The sequence below is a fragment of the Chrysoperla carnea genome, chromosome 5 (assembly GCF_905475395.1).
Source record: "Chrysoperla carnea chromosome 5, inChrCarn1.1, whole genome shotgun sequence".
Classification (NCBI taxonomy): Eukaryota; Metazoa; Arthropoda; class Insecta; order Neuroptera; family Chrysopidae; genus Chrysoperla; species Chrysoperla carnea.
Genome location: NC_058341.1, coordinates 10400295 through 10426614, shown reverse-complemented (window position 1 = coordinate 10426614; position 26320 = coordinate 10400295). Strand labels below are relative to the sequence as shown.

General features: G+C 29.6%; 2 protein-coding genes across 2 annotated transcripts; both read right to left on the bottom strand.

The window, feature by feature from the left end:
* Nucleotides 1-4896: 4896 nt before the first annotated feature.
* On the bottom strand, nucleotides 4897-11618 carry LOC123299795 (PHD finger protein 12). The gene is made up of 9 exons (XM_044882153.1): nucleotides 11516-11618; nucleotides 11260-11415; nucleotides 10976-11166; nucleotides 9227-9576; nucleotides 8887-9152; nucleotides 8330-8647; nucleotides 7834-8113; nucleotides 6847-7373; nucleotides 4897-5858 (listed from the first exon to the last, which is right to left on the bottom strand). Exons 2-9 carry the CDS (start codon nucleotides 11305-11307, stop codon nucleotides 5487-5489), a joined length of 2352 nt encoding a protein of 783 aa, XP_044738088.1. The 5' UTR covers nucleotides 11308-11415; nucleotides 11516-11618; the 3' UTR covers nucleotides 4897-5486.
* Nucleotides 11619-15468: 3850 nt separating this feature from the next.
* Nucleotides 15469-23420, bottom strand: LOC123300664 (phagocyte signaling-impaired protein). The gene is made up of 10 exons (XM_044883271.1): nucleotides 23307-23420; nucleotides 22977-23201; nucleotides 20782-21271; nucleotides 19730-19902; nucleotides 19406-19662; nucleotides 18297-18803; nucleotides 17295-17509; nucleotides 16964-17234; nucleotides 16120-16404; nucleotides 15469-15887 (listed from the first exon to the last, which is right to left on the bottom strand). Exons 1-10 carry the CDS (start codon nucleotides 23368-23370, stop codon nucleotides 15534-15536), a joined length of 2841 nt encoding a protein of 946 aa, XP_044739206.1. The 5' UTR covers nucleotides 23371-23420; the 3' UTR covers nucleotides 15469-15533.
* Between the last annotated feature and the right edge of the window lie 2900 nt (nucleotides 23421-26320).

Here is a 26320-nt window from a genome sequence, read left to right as displayed (position 1 = left end):
AAAAATGAAAGATCTTTTCAGGACATTTTAGAAGACATTAAAATAAATATTTCCACAAAAATCTAACTAAGTCGAAATCTTTTTGATGTTTTGTCTACCTTATTTTTAATCTAATTACACTGGGTCTAAAAAACATAACATAATAAATACTTTTTGATGACCATTAACTTTTCTTTTTTTGTTGTTGTTATTCCTTAACGATTTCTTTTATTACAATAAACTTACTTATTTATTTATTAATAAAAACTTTAAACTATATAAATAATTTTAAAATCTAAATATTATGTACAAATAAAAAAGAAAAAGAAAAAAAAGAAAGAAAATATCTCTTATAATATTTTATATTTCTAAATTCATCGGTTATAAAATAAATTGTACTGTTAAAAACAATTATTATTTCCACAAATAAAGGAGTATCCTACCCTAAAATTAACTCTCACTATTCGAAAAATTTGATAGGATAATCCTTTTGTTTTGTTGCAAGTAAAAATATACATTTTGAAAAAATATTATGCAAAACAATTTAAATAGTTTTCTCAATTGTAAACTTGTACATGGTCAAAATTATCTATCGCTATTGTTTAAGAATAAAAACTATTCGAAGCAAAGAATGTTTTGTTAGTAGTTTTGGAAGCACGATCTTGTAAAATTTAAAAAAGTTTATGAAATTTTTAATAGTCTAATTGCCAATTAACAAAACAAGAAACTCATTAAAAGAAATAAAATTTTCGATCATTATGGCTACTTTTGGAATCGTCGAATAAATCTAACAAGGAGCCATTCTCGTGACTAAGAACTGCTCGATCTAGACAGATCATGTATGAGGTCCTTGTTAAGAGAATCAGATGCTTCCTAATAAAACAAACAATTGTTAAAAAAAATTGCAGAAAAAGAATAAAAGAAGATTTCAAAGAATTGTAAAAAACCCAAAATAGCTATTTCCAAAAAATCATCGAAATATTTATGATATAAAACAGATTATCCATTGTGTAACACCCTGAAAATTACAATTTTTGATATACAGATAAATTTCACTTGCGAAACTGTAGCTTAGTTCTAAATATGAGCAAATTAAGATTTTTTTAAAATATTGATTTCTATGTTTTGCAAAATGCTATTCTGGGTCTTTCTCGACTAATTAAGACACGTGAAGCTTAATTTATCTACGTCCTTGAGAAAAGAAGTACTTTTCTCACCCAGTATGTGTGGGAAAAATAATTCATCACCGAACTTGTGTGATAATGCATTCATTCCCACACTAGGGCGGTAATAAATTCAGTTACTATAACTTTTTTAATTTTCTATTTTTCTCAATGACAAATTTTAAATGATAATTATAGTTTATTTTCTCATTTTAGAGGCGTAGATAAAGTTTTGTATGGTATACGTGATAACGCATTATTAACGTACTTATGCAAATTTCGCACGCGTACATTAATAATGCTGTTAGCTCACTAGTGTCGTAAATAACTATTAAAGTAAACTATGTCCCTACTCTTAGTTTATTCATCAATGAACAACACCAATCGTCACTAGAGCAGTGCACCTGGATGTATAGACTCACTTCACTAGTTAAAATTTAGAGAGCTGTAATCATTGGAGTTATAATAATAAACACTTTATAGCGCACAACTATCTTAGGAGTAAATATTACTCAATTTCAGTCTTATTCCAACAACATTCGGGCAATCTATTTTCAGATATCACAACTATAAACCTAGCACATAGTAAAATAGCGAAAGATAAACTTAACACTCTCTCTCACCCTTAAGCACTCATAAATTGTTTCTGTATTAAGAAAAAGACATAATGTATAAGTGCTAAATTTAAAGAGAGAACGTCCTATTTAGAAGAACTGCGTTGTTTGAGCGAAGTATTTTCTGACCAGGACCAATGATGAATCAATTATAATTAAAAAATAAAGTGTTATTATATTTAGGATTTAAAAAAAAAATAAAATAAAAACCAGTGGCACATAACATAAAACTCACTTTTTCTCAGTCATCATTTCATCAACAATCATCACATTCTTCTTAGTAAAACCACAAATATATATATATATATATATATATCTATACTTAATTATTATTACAAGTTATCGTGGGCGTTATATGTACACAAAAATGTAGATAAAATTTTAATTTTTTTTAAATAAATAACATGTTATAAAAAAGTGGGGATTGTCGTCACGAATTCGTGTATGATACAGAGATCAAGTAATTACATTTTTAATTGTTCATAAAACTCAATATACAGAAACGGGATGTTTTTTTTTCTTTTTAATATATTCCAAAAATTTAATAGAGAAATTTCTTCCATTGACTTCATGACGATTTACTCCTTTATTTCCGAAATTTGACACTTTTTTATAAAAGGAATATTGGCTAATTTATGCGAAGTATAAAATTAAAATTTTTAATTACTACATTAAAGTCTGTGTTCGCTTATAAGCTCCGATTTCAAACCATCAAAAACAAAATTTTGTTAATTTCTCTTTAACTGTATAGAGAATCTATATGAATTTTTCTCAAACGACGTATGAATCATTTTCATTTTCTTGGTATCGAAATACCTTAAATAAATAAACAGTTTGGTGTGCGGCATTTATTATTCTGTACTTCGCACAATTTTTTAGCCATTATTCATCACAAATATTAATTTTCGTTTTGATATTTGTTAATATTTACAAAAATTAAAGTTTCTTAAAAACAACTAAAAATATCAATCCTTAAAATTAAACAATTTCGGCGACATTTTTCGTTAAATTTTTTATAGACATTTTTTTTCTTTGTTTATTACAAACAATATTGTTTAATTGTTTAAAACAATTTCAATTCACGTAATTTCTCCAATAAGAATTATATAATAACCAATAAGAATTAGTAAATGTTCAAAGTTTTATTTTGTGGAATTCCCAAATTTTTACAGATGTAGGATAATCTATCGTTACATTAAAAATACAGAGCATCTAAAATGATCTGTTTTTATGCTGTTAACACGAGACAGGAGAATTTGTTTTGCTTGACTGTTTATTCTTTTACTTAGCCTAGACGAAGCCTATTTAGTGTAGATTCATAATGCATAAGCGACTTAAACCGTTCGCCAATTGTGAAGCAAATATTTTTATTTGTAAAAACACTTTATTCAGAAACCATTTACTATTCACACTTTTCGGGCAATAATACTATCAATCTTTCTACAGTTTTGAAGTAATAGGTCTGCGACCAAGTGTAGTTTTGAAGAGTCATTTTAGAAAGGCTTTCAAAGCGGAGGGCTTTGACTCAAATAGAGTGCCAAAGATGTAGCGACTATATATTTTTGGAATATCTATCAATCAAACTATTTCTGCCCTTTCTGGAATCGAATCAGTTCAAAGTTAAGACAGACGCTACATCTTTGGTACTCTATTGGGTGCCGAAGTCCCCAGCTTTGTGAATGCGGAATAGGCTTACGATTAAGGAAGTGACGCTGGCTAACACCTTTGAAATTTTCAGCCTTCTTTCTGGAATGACTCATCAAAGATACACTTGACTGCATAGCTATAAAAAATATACCGAAATTTAAAAATTAAACATCTCATATTGAATATCCATAATTATTACTGGAGAAATTGTTTCCATACATACAGAAATTCATTTGATTTATTGAGAAACATACATCAGGATTATAAATTATAGTAACTAATAATTACAATCATAAAATTTTACAAACAAAATCAATATATCAGTTCTGTTAAATATTTTTTTTTTTTCAATAACATATTATAATAATTAATATTTACAGTATAAAGATATTTATTTATTCTTTGCGTGCAAAAGCTAACGTCATAGATAGTAGCTTTAGCAAGTTCATACTATATATTTCATCTGATTGGTTTTCCACAGAGCGGCTAAAATAGCATTTATGGATTGCATAGAATTATAAAAAGATCATATAGTGTTAAGTTGCTAAATTTGTCACCTATTAGCGCTAGCTATCTATTTTGCACGTAACGAATTTTTGTGCAATTTTAACAATTTCATTTAAAAATACATATTATAAAATTCTTCCAAGTAAAAACTTCGATGAGTATCATTATCTTAATTAAATAATTATTCAAATCGACTTAGTTTTTGCTTTTTAATTTTCAAGTAAAAGCCTATTGAATACGAAACTCAAAATTAGATTTTAGGTTTCAAACCAAAATTATGGTAAATGAAGTAGTAATTATGAAGTTGCCATCAATAACTTATGTTTCAAGGATCTGTAATTTGGATATCATAAGTCGAACCATTTGTTTTATTACTTAGAAGAATTATAAATAATTTGTTAACTGATATTAATTAAAAATACAAAAACAAAATTATTAAACTTGACTTTCCTTAATGTAGTGTTTCCCTAATAATAATGGCTCTGTTCGTTATTTAACAACATCAAGATATCATCACGATACAGTGTAATACATAGTGTGTCCCCGGATAGAGGTAACTATACTTGTAAATTTTCTTATTTTGCATTTTAAGAAAAAAAGTCATTCTTTATAAGAAGTTTTGCTTATTCTGAAAAGTATGTAGGAATATTTAAAACTTCTAAATAATGTACAGGGTAGCCAAAAATTTGGAATAACTATTTTTATTTTTGGTAAACTACCCTTCTTTTTTATAAGTTGACAAAATGTTACTGTTACTGTATAGAGTCATAATTGTTAATTTCTAGTAACTTTTCTTAGTAACATTTCGCCAACTTATAAAAAAGAAGGGTAGTTTACCAAAAATAAAAATAGTTATTCCAAATTTTTGGCTACCCTGTACATTATTTAGAAGTTTAAATATTCCTACATACTTTTCAAAATAAGCAAAACTTCTTATAAAGAATGACTTTTTTTCTTAAAATGTAAAATTAGAAAATTTACAAGTATAATTACCTCTATCCGGGGACACACTGTATATGTTGCAGCCAACTTTAATTAGCCGTTTAATTGACAGCCTAGCCTCTTTAGAAAACGGCGCATTTCAACTAGCAGTTTGAACGAAATTCAATCATTCAATCAAACAGCTAAGCAAATAACTTGAATCGATAACGTTTAATTATTTGCCTAGTCTAGCTATTTATATTTAGTTCCACTTTTTACAGTTTCATTGCGTTTACGAAAAAAATTGGTAAAAAGGCTAGGTTGTTAACTGAACGGTTAATTAGTTGGCAGCAACATCTATATTCAATGACGTCATACCGTGATGGTATCTTGATTAAATAACGAACACAGACAGCGTATGTTTTATTAATTTAAAAAAAAAATACAATGTGATTTCACATACATTTTTTAATAATAATATTATGCACCATTTTCTTTTTATTTTAAATATTTTTATGTTTTCTCTTAAATTTGAGCGATATTTTACACACAAGATGAAATATTCAAATCGTAGAAAATAAACTTGAAGTTTTTTTTTGTTGGGTTCACACGCCACACGCTCATTTCGTTTTAAACTAATTATTTTAAATTAAATTCACACACCAGTTTCATCAGTTATTGAAAATACAAATGATATACAACCGAATTTTAATAACGTACCATGCGATAAAATAGCTGTACCCTCCCATCCTTCAGTTAGTTCTGGGGGTACACCATGACCACAACGACACGTTAATTTTGTACTACTAATATTATTATGATTATTATTATTATTATTATGCACTGGTGTTGAACTACATGAGGAACTACTATCGGCAGCCATTTTTGCTGTTTTACGTTTTTCAACAATATCAGCAATTAATGATTGTTGTTTTGTCCGTTTTGTTGAAAAATCACATGTGTATAAAACATTATTTACAGAAGTGCCATGCTCTGAATAATTTATTAATTCGTATTTTTGTGCTGCCTGTAAAATAAAAATTGATTATTTTCTTATTGAATTAAAGTAGTACGAGCACCAAGCATTGACTTTAGAGTTATATAGACTGAGTGTCAAACGATTTTAAGCGTGCCAACAACTGAGGTAATTGCTTAGGTCCAATCATTGTAGATTCGTAAGAAAAAATGTAAAGTGATACGTGATAAGTATTTTTTTTAAAGTCAAAATGCGAAAAAGTTCAGTGAAATCACGATGTTTTATTGTAAAACATTTTGTGATATGAAAATTTGACATTCAACATATGTGTTTTTGGTAAATGTCTCTACATTCAATGTATATTTTTTTGATAAATATCCCTATATTATTTTGATAAATGTATTTTTTCAAATAAATATCCCTAGCTGACCTAAGCAATTACCTCAGAGTTTGGCACGTTTCTCACTGTACGGAAAGATAGGCGATGCTTAGTCTATTTAAAACTATAAAGTCAATGGCACCAAGGCAATTTTAGATTTAGTGTTGAAATCAGGCACAATGGTTTTGTTTTGTTTTCAATAATTTATAAGGTTTTAACTTTAATTTAAATAGTTTTTTTTTAATTTACACCTACTAGTTTTGGAGAAATCTATGAAATCAAGCTTTTTATTTAAAATTGCTTTGGTACTCGTACATTCTTAAATTTCTTGTATTGTTTAATCGTGATTCTTCTCACGATTCTCGATATTCCAGTATCATATTTTTCCTTGATTTTTCAGAAATTCATCAAGACTAAAGCCATAAGTATCTTGATTACTGGTACTTTGCGCAGACCAAACTGTACATAAACGGCTTCGGGCGAATCCCACAAGCTTTATTTGCTTAAAATAGCACCTCGTACCCGGAGACGTCTCGCCTTCAAGTGACAGGTTGTTCATAAAGAGGACAGCAGGGGATCTCTGAGTCTAGGTGTTAGGAACACTTTTGCGGTACCCCACGTTTGTATTATTATTATTATTGAAAAAAACTGAACACTTACCTCGTCATAAAATATCACAGCATGCTTGGCTGATACAAAATTACATTTACCATATCGATCAATATCTACATGATTTGCTGGACCTCGTCCAATCGACAACGATCGATAACGCATTGCTGTCGCTTGTGATAATTTCTCATCGATCGTTTCAACTGTTTCAATAATATTCTTCGTAATAACTGGATATAAAATAGCACGTGCTCGAATACGTGTATCCACATCCGATAAATCTACGGTTTGTATTGATGTTGTAATTGATTCCGACGATAGTGTTGTATTCGTAGGTACAATGGGCGGTGCAGGAGGTGGCGGTGGTGGAGTAGGTGATTTACATTTAGTAGGGCTTAGGAATACCCTTGAAATTCGTTCAATATCGGCTGGTGTTAATAATTCACTTGGTAAGGGCATATGTTTATGTGGTTTTTGTTTATTTATGTCGGGTAAATCGGATTTGGATAATTGTTGCAGTCGTTGATATGCAAGAAACCGTACTAATCGATCATCCAGCTGTTTCAATTCACGATCCACTGAAAAATAGTTATCAAAAGTCAGCAAAAACTACTCTTAAATTATCAGAAAAGCTACAAAGGGTAATAATTATTTCGAATCCTTTAAGCCCACGAAACTTATTTGTAACTAAAAATTTCCATAAGCGTAGGTAATTATTACTAGTCATGTTACGATATACTAACTATAATTGTTATGAGATATGTATATTTTTTGGAAGTTATTCCCATGCAATAGTGCCGGATTTAACTTTTTGGTGTCGAAGGTTTTTATAAAAAAAATTCGTCGGAATTTTCTATGATAAAATGTTTTTTTATCAGAAGTTCAGTAACTAATGCTCCCTCTGCGACATAATTATGATATCCGTGGCGCCACGATTTGACGATGGAATATTGTTAAAATAGTATAATAAAAAGAAAATGAATAGTTTATTAGAATTTTCCTGATAAATAGAGAGAGGAATACTAAATTACCGCTTACCATCTTGGCTAATATTTGATACAACATCAGGAAGTTTAATATCATGTCCTAGTGCAGCTAAAATTTGTGAACTTGTATCATCATTGCTACCATTGCTACAATTACTTGATCGACGGCCATTCCATTGAGTAGCATTCGTTGAAGGTGGTTGTTTAATATCAGCACTGTTGTTGCTGTCAATTCCATGTTCGTAGTCAACAATTCCACTATCTTGTGACGATGTTTCAATTTTATTATTTTGACAATTACCTGTCCGATCCGAATTCATTAAATCATCCACCTAAATCACAAAATACAACATTCACAAAAACATTAGTAAAAAATTTGACTCAAGGAAAACTTTCCCCTTGAAAATTAATTACACTTATTACTTATTTTAAAGAATCTTATTTTAATGACAGTTTTGACTGAAGTGAATTTTATTTGTTTTTCCAAAGCACTTTTAAAAACTTTTTTTTAAATATGGCGGGAAATTTGTAAAATTTTAGGTACATACCTCGTCATAATAAAAATCATCGGATCGATTATCAAAATAAAATGGATCTTCTGTTCGTTGAAGCACACATTGAGCACGACGAACATCTCGTAAACTAGGCAGTAAATCGACCGGATGTTTGTAATGATATCGTACAAGACCTGGAACCTTAACACGACTTCTTGTACCCAAATTCACTTTAATTCGAAATGGTGGATTCCTACAATGTGCTTTTCGGATAAATTCTGTTTTGATTGCATCTTGATCAATTGGGCCAGTGAAACGATCCCATAATTTAATTCGTTCTGTAGCCGATACTGTTGTCACTAATTTGGAGTCCTATAAAAAAAACATGATAAAGTTTAACGAGCCGTGGCGAACACGATCCTTAGATAATTTCCTGGTTACGAAATTATTAAATTAATTGATGAATTATTAGAAGGTCTTCGGACACCAAAAGTATGATCAAGACAGGTCGATATACATACCCACTGACAGATTTCGATTTTCGGAATGAATACAATAATATCTAATCAAGAAATAAACAATTACATTTAAATTTGATAAAATAAACTTACAATATATTGTTCTACATGATTTGGGCACATCCATCGTCCATTGGGAGGTGCAGTTAGCGGTGGATCTAAACAGTCTTGGTGAAAAAATAATGGACAATAATCACAAGCCAAAAGAGGCGCAACACGACACGAACGTCCGCATTCAAAACATGTTCGTGCGGGTAATGGTACAATGCCACCCGGCTGTAATTCATGAGGTTTTCTAACTTGTTTACCATTCGAACGAGGTGGTTGTCGGCGGCCATTACGATTCGTTAAAATTTCAACTGTAACATTTAAAAAATTTTGTCAAAATATACAGCTACTTTGCAATCTAAACGCTTCACCCATCTTAACTTACTTTTATCAGTACCAGGAAATGGACAAGGTACTGTAAGAGCTTTAGGCAATTCAAATTGTTTTGGATTAAGTACACTCGCAGCTTGAACAAGAACTTCCAATGGATTCGGTTTTTGTTTTTTATTTGGAGAACGTGAAGAACTCGTTGACGATGACACATTTTGAGCAGCGTTCGTAACTTCTGGTGTGGATGTTGACGCACTGGATGCTTGTCTACGCAAACGTTTTCGTGAATTTTCAGATTCTTCATTGGAATTTGTAATTTTATTCACTTTTATTTCGGCATTTTTACGGCACATATGACAGAGCCATTGTCCTTGTGGTATATCAGCTTCTTCTAATGGAGGATCACTGAAAAGTGTAATTATGTAAAATTTTATTGAAATAAAGAATCTATTCTGAAAAGTTCATGAAAAAACACTTGAATTCCTTATAACTTTTTTCAATTCAACAGTGAATATTATACAGGGGGTGATCATCAACTTCATGGTAATAGTGATCATGGATTTGACCTTGACTTATAGAAGCCACATTGAGATATAACATCATTAAAAGGTACAATTTTTGGCCCAGTTTTCAAATTAAAGAACAAAATTTTACTGGGAATATTTATACGCCTTTTGGAATTCCATAATTTTGTATTTTATATAAGGTAAGTTTGAATCCCGTATAAAAAATGGAATAAACGTGAGTTTTGCTTTTTTCCTCGTAGAATTCTAGTGATATCTCGAAAACTGCACACTTTTCGTGTATTTGAGTGCTAATAACCCTTAAAATTGCTTTTAACGATATCGAAAATAAAAATTTGAGATTTGAGATTATATAAATACTTTTAAAAAAATTTGAATCCATTTTTTCAATTTTCTAGAGTAATTAGAACCCAAAATTCAGGAAAATCTTTTTCATTTCACTACAAGACAGATATTTTCGAATAAATTTCGTGAAATCGATTCGAGAAATCGCCTTTTGTATGGGATTTTGGTCGATATCTCAGAAACGATGCAACCAAGCACCATATGAACCCGATATTTGTAATTTTTCGATTTTATAATTTTTCTTAAGATACTCGCGAAAAAAAATTTTATTTTGAAATTCGTTTAAACTCAGTCGATCCACTTTCTCTGTTACTGCCCGGCGCTCATACAGCAGCGACGGAAATGGTTTGGTACGGCCATAGTCGAACCAGAATAAATTAGGAAACTCAGCGCTAGGCAAATCCTGGGTTTCAGTACATCAGTTAGTTATAATCGCCATTGAAAAGCGTAGCGGGGATTACAAGGGTCTATTTGGCTAGGTGCTCTGAACCATTGCTTCGAGGCGCGATGCTCGAGCATGGCCCGCTAACCTCCATACCATACCAAGCATGGCTGTATGTTCTCTAAACAATTTTACAATTTTTAAAACCTAAGTTAAGATTTTTGGGGTCCTGTAAGAGATACCGATATCTAACGAATTCACTTAAATCTCCATTTAAAAATAGGTAAAGCATAATGCATGCGATAATATACACAATTAATAAGTTATAAATATTTGGCGCGTTTTTATAAAAAAAACTTTCTAGAAACATGTATTTTAACCAAAAAGTTTAATAATTGAAAAAATTAATAATGAAAATATTACTTAGCATAATCTAAATGTAAAAATAATTATTAAAACAATACAATTATTAATGTATGCAAATTAAGACAACAAATATGCAATTATAATAAATTATTGTATAAATATCGATAAGAAATTTTAATCAACCTACTGGCATTGTAAATGAAAACTTGCTGGACATTTATCACAACATATTAAGTCACCTCCTTCGGTACAAGCATCACAACTATCATGATTATGTCCTTTTCCAGGTCGTTTATAGTACGGATGTTTCGATGTTTCTTTACCATTTTTCGGGGGAGTTTGTTCATTTGTTGGTGGTGCTAATAGAGCTTGTATTTGCTGCAAATAATTTCGAAATCATATATATATTTTGGCAGCCATTTTTCTGATATTACAATATCCAAGAATAGCATTTATCAAATTTCAACTTACGTCCATAAGACCTCCAGTAGTGTCAAGATCATAATCAACATCGCCCATTTTAATAATCAATTAACTTAACACTAAATAATCATTCAAACACCTAAAAAATCTACAGCATTTGAAATAAAAATTGTCTTTATGCTTTAATGACATCCAAATGTCAACCTGAAAATTTTTAAACAATATCACACTTTCATATTACACAAAATGATATTGTAGTTGTTCAATTATAAACATTATATACAAGTTATTCAGTTATTATTACTTTTCTTTTACATATTGAACTCTCTTTTGGTTTGACGTTCGAATTGTCAAAAAATTTTCTAATAAAATTTGTTGCCGCCGTGCCGACATCTTGTTGTTAAGACGCGCAAACTCGACAGTTTTTTTGAAATTGCTAATTTATGAGCATTTTTTCGAAAAAATTATTTTTTTTTAATCAAAAAAATGTATATTTTTCAATGGCGTTTAGCGCGTTTTTAAATTAAGAATATAATTTTTAAATAATTCATTAATTTCGATTAATTCATATTAAAATGATTGCGTTTGAAAACCCACAATTATTGCTATTATAATTAATATACCCATAATTACTGCTTTTATATGCTAGTGTATTTTATTATTGTTAAAAATATTTTAAAATTTCTTTTTCTTAACTTTAGTTATAAAATATAATTTATTATTGTCGTTGTTAATTTTCCAAAATATAATTTTAATTAATTATTTTCAATTCCAACAAATAAATTTTAAAATTTATAAAGGCTGATACTCATGTACTACTTTTTCTATAGATATTCACGTATAGTTCATATTGACACTCTTCTTTGTTAATTATGCTACACCAATTTTATTTTAAAACAATTTATTTTCATTTAAGCAATCATTTTATGCGACATTGAGACAATAAAGTATTTAATTTTTAAATCATTAATATTCAGATTCTTAATAGCATTTGTGCATTTAGCAGATGTAAGCGTATCATTTTGTACAGCTTGATCATTTAGCGCACCGATGCAGCTTTATATCATTTTGAATCTTCGGCAAAATTGCTTCAACTCTCGCCTTTTATTGTAATATTTGATTAAAAAAGACATTAAATGTTAAAAAATTACGTAAATTTGTATAAAGGCTTTACTACGTTAACGCATCAATCCACGCATTATGTTGTACTAACCAATTACAATTATTTTAAATATATGAAAAACAACCTGACTTCTGTAAGGTTCGCGATCTAACGCATATATTTACCACTTTATAAGCTTTTTGATAAATAAATTTTCGTGATAATAATATTAAATATTAAACAAAATGGCAAATAATTCATTTGTTGATACAAATAATTATTTGTTTATTAATAAAGATAATATTAAAGTTGAAAAAGAATTACATACAGAACTAATTATTAAAAATGAAATATTAGATGAAACTATTTTAATGGAAGGTGGACACATTAAAATAAAAGAAGAAGGCAGCAGTGATAGTGTTGTGAGTGTAAAACATGAACCTGTGAGTGATGAAAATGATAAACAATTGTACACAATTAATGATGAAAATATTAAACTTGAAAAAGAATTACATACAGAACTAATTATTAAAGATGAAATATTAGATGGAACTGTTTTAGAAGAAAAACCATTTGTATGTGATATTTGTAATAAAACATTTAATGAGAAAAGTAATTTAGTTAGACATAAACGTATTCACAGCGGAGAAAAGCCATTTTCATGTGATGTTTGTAATAAAAGATGTACTACATCATCGAATTTAGTTAGACATAAAAAACGTATTCACATCGGAGAAAAACCATTTTCATGTGATGTTTGTAATAAAACATTTAATGAGAAAAGTGATTTAGTTAAACATAAACGTATTCACAGCGGAGAGAAACCATTTTCATGTGATGTTTGTAATAAACGATTTACTCGGCGAACTTCCTTAGTTAGACATAAACGTATTCACACCGGAGAAAAACCATTTTCATGTGATGTTTGTAATAAAACATTTAATGAGAAAAGTGATTTAGTTAAACATAAACGTATTCACACCGGCGGGAAACCATTTTCATGTGATATTTGTAATAAAACATTTAATGAGAAAGGTAATTTAGTTTTACATAAACGTATTCACACCGGAGAAAAACCATTTTCATGTGATGTTTGTAATAAAAGATGTACTTCATCATCGAATTTAGCTACACATAAACGTATTCACACCGGAGAGAAACCATTTTCATGTGATGTTTGTAATAAACGATTTACTCGGCGAACTTCCTTAGTTAGACATAAACGTATTCACACCGGAGAGAAACCATTTTCATGTGAAAGTTGTAATAAAACATTTACTCAACAACATCATTTAGTTTTACATAAAAAGATTCATAGTGGAGAGAAACCATTTTCATGTGAAATTTGTGATAAAAGATTTACTTCATCATCGCATTTAGTTACACATAAACGTATTCACAGCGGAGAAAAACCATTTTCATGTGATGTTTGTAATAAAACATTTACTGATAAAAGTGTTTTAGTTAAACATAAACGTATTCACACCGGAGAGAAACCATTTTCATGTGATATTTGTAATAAAACATTTACTCAGAAAGGTGATTTAGTTAGACATAAACGTATTCACACCGGAGCGAAACCATTGAAACCATTTTCATGTGAAAGTTGTAATAAAACATTTACTCACCAACATTATTTAGTTTCACATAAACGTATTCACACCGGAGAGAAACCATTTTCATGTGAAATTTGTGATAAAAGATTTACTTCATCATCGCATTTAGTTACACATAAACGTATTCACAGCGGAGAAAAACCATTTTCATGTGATGTTTGTAATAAAACATTTAATGAGAAAAGTAATTTAATTTCACATAAACGTATTCACAGCGGAGAAAAACCATTTCCATGTGATGTTTGTAATAAAAGATTTACTACATCATCGCATTTAGTTACACATAAACGTATTCACACCGGAGAGAAACCATTTTCATGTGATGTTTGTAATAAAACATTTACTTGGCAAATTAATTTAGTTCGACATAAACGTATTCACAGTCGATAAAAAGTAGAAACAAATTTGTAAAAAAATAACATCGCCGTTATTTAATTAATGCTCTTGTTGCAAAATGTTATAAAATTATTCATGAATTTTTTTTTAAATATTTATATTAGGAGAACATGTTCAACAAACCCTGGTGGAAAAAATATTTGACGAAAGAATAAGCAATTATGAAAAAGTCTTAGGAACTGAATTTCTCAACGTTTTCGTACTAGTCTAATTCAGAGTTCTTAATATTTTTTTAAAGTTTCTAAGACTTTTTCAGAGTTTCCTAAGACTTATCTTTTTTTCAAATATTTTTTCCACCAAGGAAATTAAAAATAAAATTTAACAAAGAACTGTTAAAAAAAATTCAGGATAAAATTATTGAAAATTTAGAAAAAATGAAAACGTTATCCCGAAAAATAATTTTATACTGTTTAAAATAACCATTATTATTCATTCATATTTATTTTGGGTGAAGTATCCCTTGTGCAATATAAATCTGTTCTGGAAGTCAGAATATTTCTTCCGAAAGAGTCTCAATCAATTACCATTTACTGTCATTAAATGATTGATTAATAATTTATTTGTTATTTTCAGAGATAGTTTTACTTTACATATTCTTTTTCTGAATTTCAAATTAAATATTCTGACTTCCAGAACAGATTTATTTCTACAAGGAATGTACAAATAAATATATATAATAAAATATTGTTTTTATCAATTTTTCTGGTTTAATTATTAATATTCAATATTATACCTACCTTTATCTTTTATCCTTTACATCGATTTCAGGAATATCAAACAGAACCTACATTTTTAACAAAATATTACTATAATTATTCATTTGAAAATTAAAAAAAAGCCCACTTGTATTAATTATATGATATTTTAGAATGATCAGGATGGACCAATTTCGAAATAAGTAATGAAATTGTGAGCAAAACATTTAAATTGAACTCATTTATAGAAATTCAAGAATGGGTTTCTAAAGGAATTTTGTTTACAATATTGTCGTAGTAAAAGCAAAACAGGGGACAATTATATCTAAAAATAAAAAGAAAATAATTTCATTTTTATGAATAAAAAATATTTTAATAAATCAATCTAAATGTATTTTTTACAATTATGTTCTTTTTTTCCAGATTTGTTTCATATTTTTTAGTCTTGACATAACTTAATATTTTTAAGACAAAACTTAATACAAATTAATAATGTTTGTGTGTGATTTAGTTTCATGAATACGCATTTAAAATTTTTAATTTCTCTTTGAGTATCGTATGTAAATTATTTACCAAAGCTGTATGACTATAACTTAATTTTGATAAAATTGTTAACTCAGAACAATCCGATAAATTTAATGCGTTTAAGCGTTCCGTTAATGTTGCGGTGTTCTCATTTGTTGTCCACCATGATTTTAATGCTTCGTCGAATTGTTCAATATGTGATTTCATTGTTTTGATTAATATTTTTAATTGTTGCGAGATGGTTGTTGCCGACGATGTTGGAGCACCTTTTTTCTTTGTTTTTTTACCTTGACTTGGTTTGTTGCAACATGAAGCACATAAGAATGTTAGGATACAAGTTAGCTGGAAAATAAAAATCGAAAAGTTTATTAGAATCATAGCAATGGGAAACAGTTAAATGGTCTAGCTGTGATTATTAACACAACGGGAATGACAGACTCGGATTCGGGTGTAAGAAGCGTTTGAGACGATCCCTCTCGTCCGCTTCCTCGATCCCTTTAACATCGTAGTGGCCCGGTACACAGATCAGTCGTTCTTTTTTTGAAAGAACTGAGAAGACAATAAACATAATTACCTCTATCGTGTTTAAAACTGACTCTGTAACAGTACGTTTTTGTAAATGATAATCCTCTGAGTTGGTATGCTCCTTAATCTTTTTACATATATCATCGGTAACATATTTTATTCGTAGTTCAATTTTTTCTGCTTGGCGTACAATATTTTCAACAATTGTTAAATTGTTATCATCAATAGGACTTTCTAACGAACAAATTAATTCAACAAAAATTTCTAAAATATCTCTATAAGGTACTTGAAGTTGTGAATGTAATCTAGATGGAAAATGACCAGCTACACGCATCTAAAAATTATTTTTAGTTTAATTAAAAAAGCTTCTTGATTTTTTTTAGGGTCCAAAAGTCACGAAAATCCAGTTCATTTAACTATTAGACTATTTCTAAACAATTGCCTGAAATCGATCCGAGAAATCGCTCTTCATATGGGATTTTGGAAAATATCTCTTTGGACGATATGTCTTGTCAAGCGCCCCACCATCCTTTTCAATTGTTTTCTCGTCACTTGATGATTAGTACAGTATTTCCTACGGTATCACCCCAAACCCTATATTTTGCAAAGATTATCCGCGATTACCTCAATAACTCATCTAGTCATTAAATCAGGTAACCCCCTTCCCTCCTCCATATAAATTTAGTCCTGTAAATGCAGCCATTTATGAAACGCATTTCCAAATTCAAACAAAAAACCAGGATATTAGTGATTGATATCAAACTGGCTGATGTTACGAAACAGATTCCTCCGTACCGACCTGAATGAAATGAACTGAATTTTAGTTGAACTTTTCTAAGTGAGTCACTTTTGAGGAATGACAAATGATTTTGTTGTCTGTAAAAATAAATTACCATTGTAATTGGTTTATGATTAGCATTTTCGATTGTTAATAATACATTTTCATAATTTTTCTTATAATTTTGAACACGTTCAAGAGCCTCTTTACGTTCTTCCTCCTTTGCTGATGACACTTTTAATAATGATAAAATATAATAATATAGTGCGGTTCGTAATCGTATCACTTCTTTGTCCTGTTCAAATATAGTTTGATTTTCCTTATCTACTTCATCCGTTAAAGTGATTGGATCCCATGCAACAATTGCTTTTAAATCACGGTTATCACTAAAATGAAAAATCATCTTTTAATTACGTAAATTTTTCGAATTGTTTTTTGCAACCAACCGAATAATGTTGTAATCACTGACATCGTTTGTAAAATTAAATTCTAAATTTTGTACACTTTGTAAATTTGCACATGTTATTAAATCGAGAAATTTCTTTTCTGTGAAAACAATGTAACGATGTGAACTATTATTTAATCGCTCTCGAAAATCTAATAATTCTTCTAATTTTAAAAACGATCCGAATTTGTATGAAAATGTTAAGTAATCAGCTGTCTGAAAAAAATTATACGCAAATGTTAACCGAAGTTTTAAAATTACGTTGAATTAAATTTTAACAATAGATTTAAACAATGTCATAACGTAGATCCCATCTTTGGAAAAACGAATCGAAAGAAGACCATTTTATGTGTTTTTGCGTAAAACAAAATCATGGCGAAACCATTCGGTTAATTAAGGAACATCTTGCTATAGAAATGACAGGTTCACATGACATCGGCATTTGAGATGATCTCACTCGTAACAATGAGTCCACTGTTTCATTCTCTTTACGCCAGAGTGGCCCGGTATAGGCCTTTTCATCATGTCATAAGCGCAAGTGCAGAGTTTATTTTTTCGTACTGACAGCAATAAGTAGGACTAAGATAGAAGATATTTGTTATTCATTTTATCACATTGGTTATAAATCATTTAGTACGAAACAAATGTGAATCGTGATTTTAAAATGAAAAGCCCTATTCAGATCAGCCTGACTATGTTATTCAGTGCCAGGCAATTCAGTTCCTCGAAGTATTCATAGACTATCCTCGATTGGAATCTTGACGTCTTAAAGGCCTGAAAAGCGGCCTGACTATCTGAGAAGAAGCTGATATGTGCCGCACTGTAGCCTTAGGCATCTCTCAGCATTGTGAAAATTTTTTATTGATGAATCGATTCCCTTGTTAGTCCATAAACTTCAGCACCAGGTCGATCTCCGGACATTGACCCATTCGTATAAAGATAAAAGTTAGGAGTTCTCATCGGATAATTATGACATTGTTTTATTAAAAAAAAAAAAACTTACGTCCTTATAATTTACACTGAAAAATGTACAAGTACTATTACATAAATGTGAATTCACGAATAATGGGCCAACCACTGGTAACTGTGCACAATGTAAATACCCCACCGAATCCAATTGAATATGTTTAATATCTAACGTATCATACACTTGTTCAGCTGCATATCCAGCACCCAAACAATGATATAATCGTACACACAATAATTTGGCATGATGATTGGCTGGACTAGCGTTTAATAGATTCTCTAATATTGTTATTGCTAAAATTAATGGAGTCGATGATTGTTCACGCACTGATATATCGTATAATACGTGTGCACTGAGTATGGCATACGAAGCGGCTGGACCAACATCTGTTGGTAATAATTCTTCATATGTATTCGAACCATGTTGATAATGTAATGCAAGTGCGGTTACAAATGCTACTAGATGCGTTTTACCTAAATTTTCATGTGCTCCACATAATCGTGATAATTCGAGTGATGATATGTGACGTAACATTTGCTCTTTCTGAAACATACGAAAATCACAGGTATGCTATATAAAAACATGTCTTTAAAGGTGTATTTACAAATGGGGTCCATTCATACAATAGATCTTTTTCATAAAAACAGAAATTTTGCTTTTTGTTAATTTTTTATGAAAATATAGGTCGAGTAGAGCCTGTAAATCGAAAATTACGCATTTTTAACAATAAAAACACTATCAAAAAAATTGTTAAAAAGTCACAATATTTGAAATAATTTAAAACGATTTTTTTTTAGCTCCACCGCACACGTGATCTTTGATGTCAATCCGACAGGCAATGACAATAAAAAAGTGTCAACAGTCGTATTAATATATCATTACTATCAAATTTAAATGACGTCTGACAACAGACCTTCGTGTGTTTCCGTATCGTTTTCGCCAATTGGAATTTTAATGATTTTCATTGTCTGTTTTCTCGGTCATATGGCTCCAAAAAATCGGGGGGAAAAATTAGCCCATTTATCAAGACTTTTACTTTCATTTAAAAAAAAAAGAAAAAAAAATGTGAAAAAGGTCTATACGCCACCAGGGGTAGATTATCGCTAAAAAGGTATTAATGGTTCATAGATTTTTGAATAACTTACAGACTGTGGTAGAGTTGTCGAATTGATTCCCACGTCTTTTAATAACTTCGACGATAAATCACTTCGCCTTGAGATCGGTAAATGTTTTATATAAATTTTCATATCGTAAACACAACAAGGTTTATCACCAAACTTTCTAAAATATTCAACCAACAATTCTAAATAATCACCTAACAATTCATTCGGATTACAATTATGTTCTTCCATCATTATATACAATTCCAATCTAGCTAACCATGGTCCACGTACCTTCCGACCTAAAATGTAGCCACATTTCAAAATAAAAATACTGAAAAAAATATTTTTTTTAAATACGAATTTTACCAGAGTCAGAACATTCTAATAATGTACAAATAAAATCATGGCATTTTTCGGGTGTATCATCGGGTGTTAAAGAATCGCCAACATGATTTTCAATTTTTATATCCGAATTTTTTAATTTCATTAATTCGAATACACTTTGTAAATAATATTTCCAAATGTCCCATAAATCTGAGCTAAAAAGATAATTTAACTTACTAAAAATTTGCTTACAATTCTACTATTCAAATTTTAAGCGACTTCAAAAAAAGTAAATACAATCGTAGATCTAATATAGCTTCAAAGGATTCCGAAGATCTTAATAGCAAAATTGTTTCGGCTATTACAGGACACTGGATAGGCGAGAAGGCACGTTGATCGTCTGGTCCTCACAGTGTATCACGAGTCACGACCATTGTAGGAGGTGTCACAGTGACAAGGATGACGAAACGATGTTTCATCTTCGCTGTCACTACCCAGCTCTTGTCATAAGGAGATGGACTCACTTAAACCAACCTTTCTTTAATGACTTCCCCGACTTTCAGTCCGTTGGCGTAAAAGCACCCCTGCTGCCCTTAAGCAGTTCTAAATGGTTCATAGATTAGTGGCCGAGGATGGGCCAAGCCTTTTTCGGTATCTAAATAATAAAAATCGGTAGATTACGAAAAAACGATATGACGATAAAAACACGATAGATATACTGTTTTAACGGGAAATCTGACAACATTGCAAACAAGTTAAATGAGTGGTATTGGAAGTAGCTATAGAACTGGAAAATCGCCGCACAAACGGTTGATCGCAGTAGTGAGAGACCAGACAAGATATTGGCTGCGAGACAGAGAGAGAATAACGTATATCAGTTGTCTCTTTCTCTGCGGTTAAGAATTCACTTATTACGTTTTCTATGTCTATACAGCTCTATGATATTATTATCTCTATGTAAGTAACTTAACGATGAAGTTGCTGAACGTGTCCATTATTTTATTAATTGTTTCCAACGTTTTTTTTCTTTACGAAACAATTTTGAAGTCGCTTTTCTTATATTTCTGAAAAATTTTCACTAATACAATACTTGCTTTTCAGTTAAAATTTTCGAACATAACGTATTTAAATGCCGCCATCTCTTTAAATTAATTAAAAAAGGTATTTTTGCGTGTGTCGAAGCACCCGTTAACAATTTACTACCAAGTGGACTCTCCAATAATTTCAATGCTTCCTCATTTTTATTTTGAAATTTCAAAATCATTAAATACAATTGTAATTCTTGTTCAGCTTCAATACGATTCTCATTTAAGAGTTTATCAACCATACGTTCAGCTAAACTTAACAATAAATCTGCTTTTTTCTTATCGTTGCTTGGATTACGTGTCGCTTGTAATACTACACTCATGATTGCCCAAAAATAATATGGATTTTTTGGTTTTAATTTATACAATGTCATTGCAGCCTGCTGCTGTTGTTTGTAATCCAAAACCCGTACATACGACATAAATAAATGTGTATGTAATTCTTCATTTGTCGGATCCTGCCGAACTGCCGTTTCATATAAATCACATACTCGACTATCTGTAAATATTATTATTAAAATTTCAATTTAAGATAACAACAAAATATCAGCACTATCGATCTCAGAACTTGATTTTTTAATTTTTAAGAGTAATTAGAATCTAAAGTCACGCAATTTATTTGACGATTGATCGATTATTTTCAATGGTATCGTCTGAAATCGAGATTTTGGAGCGATGTTTCTCTAGTGCTCGATAGCAATCTTTATTTTGTTTCAAATTATGTAATTACCAGGGTTCGAGGATATATATCAATGGATATATATGATGATATATATCTGATATATATCCGATATATATCACATGAATTTGAATGATATATATCAATACAAAAATGATATTAAAAAATTTTAATATTATTTAGTAATTTTTGGCGATTTTTACTGTATTTCTTCTTCCCAAATTTTCATGGGATTGGAGTAGAATTAAAACATACTAATACTAAGATCTAATCGTGCCGTGTTAGAAAAAGTTCGTTACGCAAGAGTAAGTTTAAGTAAGAATCGGAAGATGATCTATCTTTATCTTCTTTGCAGTCAAACCAAGCACAATTATGAATACGACATTTTTTTTTATTTGATAATTAACAGTTTATTACGAATGACTGATGACTGATTTGATAAGTAAAAGACTGATTACACTCTAGAGTTATTATTTGTAATGTTTATTGTTTTGTTACCTAAGTGTAGGTATGACCATTGACTGAATAGAATTTATAAAATTGTTTTATGAGTTTTATTTATAAAATTTTATGATTTTTAGTTGTTTTTGCCTGATCGAGAACAATATTTTATGTTTTGGTTTCATTTGTCTAATTTTAAGTACCTTAATAAACAAAACATTCTAAACATTTTAGTGTTTTTTTTAAATATCAAAATTTTGATATATATTGGATATATATAAAAAATATTCGATATTTTGATATTTATAATAAATATAGGATATTTTCGAACCCTGGTAATTACTACGTATTTGTAAATTAATTAAGGGTAAATGTAAAGTTTTCCAAGTCTGGAAAAGGCTCAGATATCCAGAAGTTATAAAGGGTGTACCACCTTTTATGTCGGTAAGTAAACATTGAATAACTTTGAAAAAAAAAAAAAAAAAAACAACCGATTTCTGTGTATGAGATTGAGGTTCCTTGGTATTGATGAACAGCATATTGACGACCTTTCATTGCCCCGTGCTTAACAAAATTTGTCCCCAAACAACGAATAGTGTTGTCAGGCGGTGCCTGTTGGCCAAGATATTTTCGACGATATGAACGACTATGTTCAAAGTACAGTGTTCCTATTTCGTACTGAATGTTTCAAAAACATGTCTAATCCACTCAATCGATTGAAAAATGTCAAAGGTATTCAATGTTTACATTACCTAGATAAATAATGGCGCACCCTGTACTTTTTCATAACCATAACTGTCTGTCACTCTGTCAACTTCTACTAGGATATCGAAATCTCGTATTTTTTAGCCAAGTTAACAATATAGAATTTGTTAACTAGCTTACAAATACTTTCAAAATCCAAAGTACAATTTACCGAAAAATTAAACAATATAGTCACTGTGATACCTCGAAAATGTCTCAGAACACTTCTATTTGTTTAATTACATAAGATATTGTATGAAATTTGATGAAACGATTAATGATAATTGATAAAAATTTGTATAATACTTATAAAAATATTGTTGATTTGTTGATTACTAACATTGGTTTAATTCACGATAGCAGATTGTCATTGCTTGTAAAGTAGGATCATCAGAAGGTTTTTCGGCAGCCAGAACATCAAGTATTGCTGTACATTCTGACTCTTTTCCTAAACGTAATAAGGCTAATGCTTTTAATGCACGTGCACATTGTAAATTTGCAGTTTTTCGTAATACTTTATCGGCTTCTTGTAAAGCCTTTTTATTGTGCCCACCATCTAACCAATCTAGAAAAATATCACAAAAAAACACAAATATTTAAAAATAATTAAATGAAAATTTTCTTTACACTGTAATTGAATATAAACATAAATTGTAAAATATTAATTTACCGTAAATAGGCCTTAATCGTCTTTCGGAGACGCTATTGCCCTGCACGTGTGATCTGGCTGCCATGTTGCTAAAGAAGCAGTGAATCTAAAAATGTTACAGGATTTAAGTTTTTATTTTATTTCGGTTATTTTATATGAAATTTATTTATTTAAATAATTTTTTTAATTTTTATACATATAATTGTTAATTTAACTTAAAAATATTTTTTCCTTGTAATCTTTAAATTTTTGTAATAACTGTCATTTTTATATGTGGCCGATGATTATTTACCAATCTTTCCTAAATTTGTCGTTAGATTTTTTTTGAAATATGATATCATTTTATGTATTATTAGGATTTAGGGTAAATAAACGACTATTTTTTATATTTAGAATATTACAATTTATTTAAGAAATTTATGTTGAATATATTTTTAATTAATATATGTAATATTATGCAATTAATTATTCAAATTCAGTCTACATATATTAATAATAGGTACAAAAAACATTCACAAGTAATCCGTTTAATAATAATAAATTAGAAAAATTATTATTTTAAAATAGTTTATTCGTTTTCCAATTAATTATTTAGGATAACACTTTGAACATGACTTATTTATGTAAATAATTCATGCCGAGTAATTAATGTGGTAAAGTCACGAACTCACATAACAGAAACTCGAGTGGAGAGGAAAAACGGCGCCTATGTGGGCGAGGGCTAGTCCTCGGTCGTTGCGTACTTTGTACTGCGCATCAGGCTGCCTATTGTTTTCAATCAATTGAAAGGGTTTCAATGTAAAAACATCGCTTTCTCTCTCGTTCGAGGAAAAGACAGCCCGATGCGCAGTACAAAGTACGCAACGACCGATGATTAGATCCCGCCCAGATAGACGCAGTAAATTCAGCCAAAGGCGCTTATAGCTTGGCACAGGAGTTTTACGTCCTTGTTATACGAGTTCGTGGGTATTGCGGATTGCGAATAATGAACTGATTGATAGAAAACTCTCCTCCGTAATCGAAAATGAATGGAAAAATGAATCGAAATTTGGTATTAATAATATTGTTGGGAGAAAAAAAAAAGATCCCTAGAGTCTATTCACCTTATTTTTTCTTCATCTACGAATGAATTCTCTTCATATGGGTTTTTGAACCATATCTCAGAAACAATGCATTCAATCATTTAATGTTGTTCCAATGGGAAATTGGAAGTTAAAAATTTGCATCCCAAAATTTGTTGCATATAATCTTTTTGTTAATAAAACTGAAAGAGAAAACTTTTTTCACTCAACTAATAGTGCGAGATATTTTTATTTTTTAGGACTTTGTGTCCGTAGAAACTTTTGAGCCAGCAATTAAAAGAATTATAATCAGAATCCATATAGTTTCAGAAATTTGGGTGTGAATAAAGTTGGAATCCTTTAACAAATTTCTACAAAAAATTTAGTAAAATAACACATAATTTCGGGATTTCGTAGTTTCATGTATTCCATCGAAATTTAAAATAAATAAATAAAATCGAAAATTTGATAGTTACTTGATGAAAAGTGAGTTATCGTAGTTTTTTTGTGGCTAATATGTGGCCCGTAAAATTGACAAATAGTAAATCCTTTGTTTTTGTTATTGTCTAAAATGTTTTACCGAAAAAACAAAATTGAGTGATTTGAACTAAGTTCTAATTGATTGGAATAAAGTTGATTACTATTTATGAAGAAGCAAATAAGCACTGATTTTTTTTATACAATGATTTTCTAACTTAACATTTAAAATTTATAAAAATTTCTAAATTTTATTTACAATTGTACGATTTTAAATATATTATTAAGTACTAAATTTTTACATCAGGTGTTGAACAAATACTTCATGAGATTTATAATATGTTTTGGAAGATCATATAGCTTGAAATTTCCCCCTGATTTTGCGGAGATTAACTTCGATTTGGATATGAATAGTTATGATCTTAATAAATTTAATTCGATAGCTAAAATAAATGTCGTCACTTGAAGCCTGAAAATAAAACTATTCAAATTATTGGTATTTGAAAAATTAAACGTGAAACTTTTTTTCAAATGATGGCATTTAGTAACAAAAATATATTTACATTCTCTCGTCTGTGATGGGCGTTGGTAACTTGTCATCTCAAATTGGGACACCATTCACCGAATAAAAGTTCTTTTGCAAACTTTTTGGGTAGAATAAAATATTTGAAACTCTCATGATAGTCCCATTGAAACCCTGAATGAAAAAAACACGATGAAAATTCAAAGTGAAAAGGATCTTTTGTCATACAATGTGAATGTTAATTTAAATTACCACCAAAAGACGAATCGTCTCCAGGTTAGAGGCGCTATTAAAATCGAATGAAGTTATAGAATTCTATCGAGGTCAGATACCACGTAGAAAGCACACAGCTTCTCCGTCGAGATATCTCCCAGGATTGATGTATCCAAAGTTTCGGACCCGAACATTCTAAATCTGACGCCCTGCAGATTTCTACAGGTGCAAATAACCTGTATGTAAGTTTCATCATCCTCTACACAGGCTCACTCACAATACAAAATATTTAGTTTATTTTGGTATTTTATTTTAAGGATTTAATGTACTGAAGAGGATTTTTGGTAGTAATCTAAGTTCTTCGGTTTCAAAACTTAGACAAAATTCTTTGATTGTGGATTTAAGGAGGATCAATTAAACAAAATTTAAATACCATCAAATGAAACAACAGCTTATGAATAAATTAAAAATAATTTTTGATTATTTTCGAAAATTTATATAATATTATAAATTCTCATTTCTCAAATAAATGTAGTACATTTCTTCTCTATACAAATTTTTATCAAATAAAAAATACGAAACCTTTTTTTTTATATACAAAAATAAAATAAAAATTATAAACACAAAGAAAAGACTTAAATGAAATCTCTAGATGGGTACTAAAAATTAATAGTCGCTCACAAATTAATTTGCATGAAAGCAGGAATGAAGAAAATTATTTTTTTGGTAATATTAAAAACAATTTTTTCTTAAATTATTAT

Bases quoted from the DNA above. Each gene is read 5' to 3' on its own strand.
- LOC123299795 (XM_044882153.1), bottom strand. From the start codon at position 11,307: ATGGGCGATGTTGATTATGATCTTGACACTACTGGAGGTCTTATGGAC. The intron at 11,167-11,259 runs GTAAGTTGAAAT...AATTATTTGCAG, and splicing joins CTACTGGAGGTCTTATGGAC to CAAATACAAGCTCTATTAGC. The intron at 5,859-6,846 runs GTAAGTGTTCAG...TTTATTTTACAG, and splicing joins CTGTGATATTTTATGACGAG to GCAGCACAAAAATACGAATT.
- LOC123300664 (XM_044883271.1), bottom strand. From the start codon at position 23,370: ATGGCAGCCAGATCACACGTGCAGGGCAATAGCGTCTCCGAAAGACGA. The intron at 23,202-23,306 runs GTAAATTAATAT...ATATTTTTCTAG, and splicing joins ACGATTAAGGCCTATTTACG to ATTGGTTAGATGGTGGGCAC. The intron at 18,804-19,405 runs GTAAGTTATTCA...CGTATGTTTCAG, and splicing joins CGACAACTCTACCACAGTCT to AAAGAGCAAATGTTACGTCA.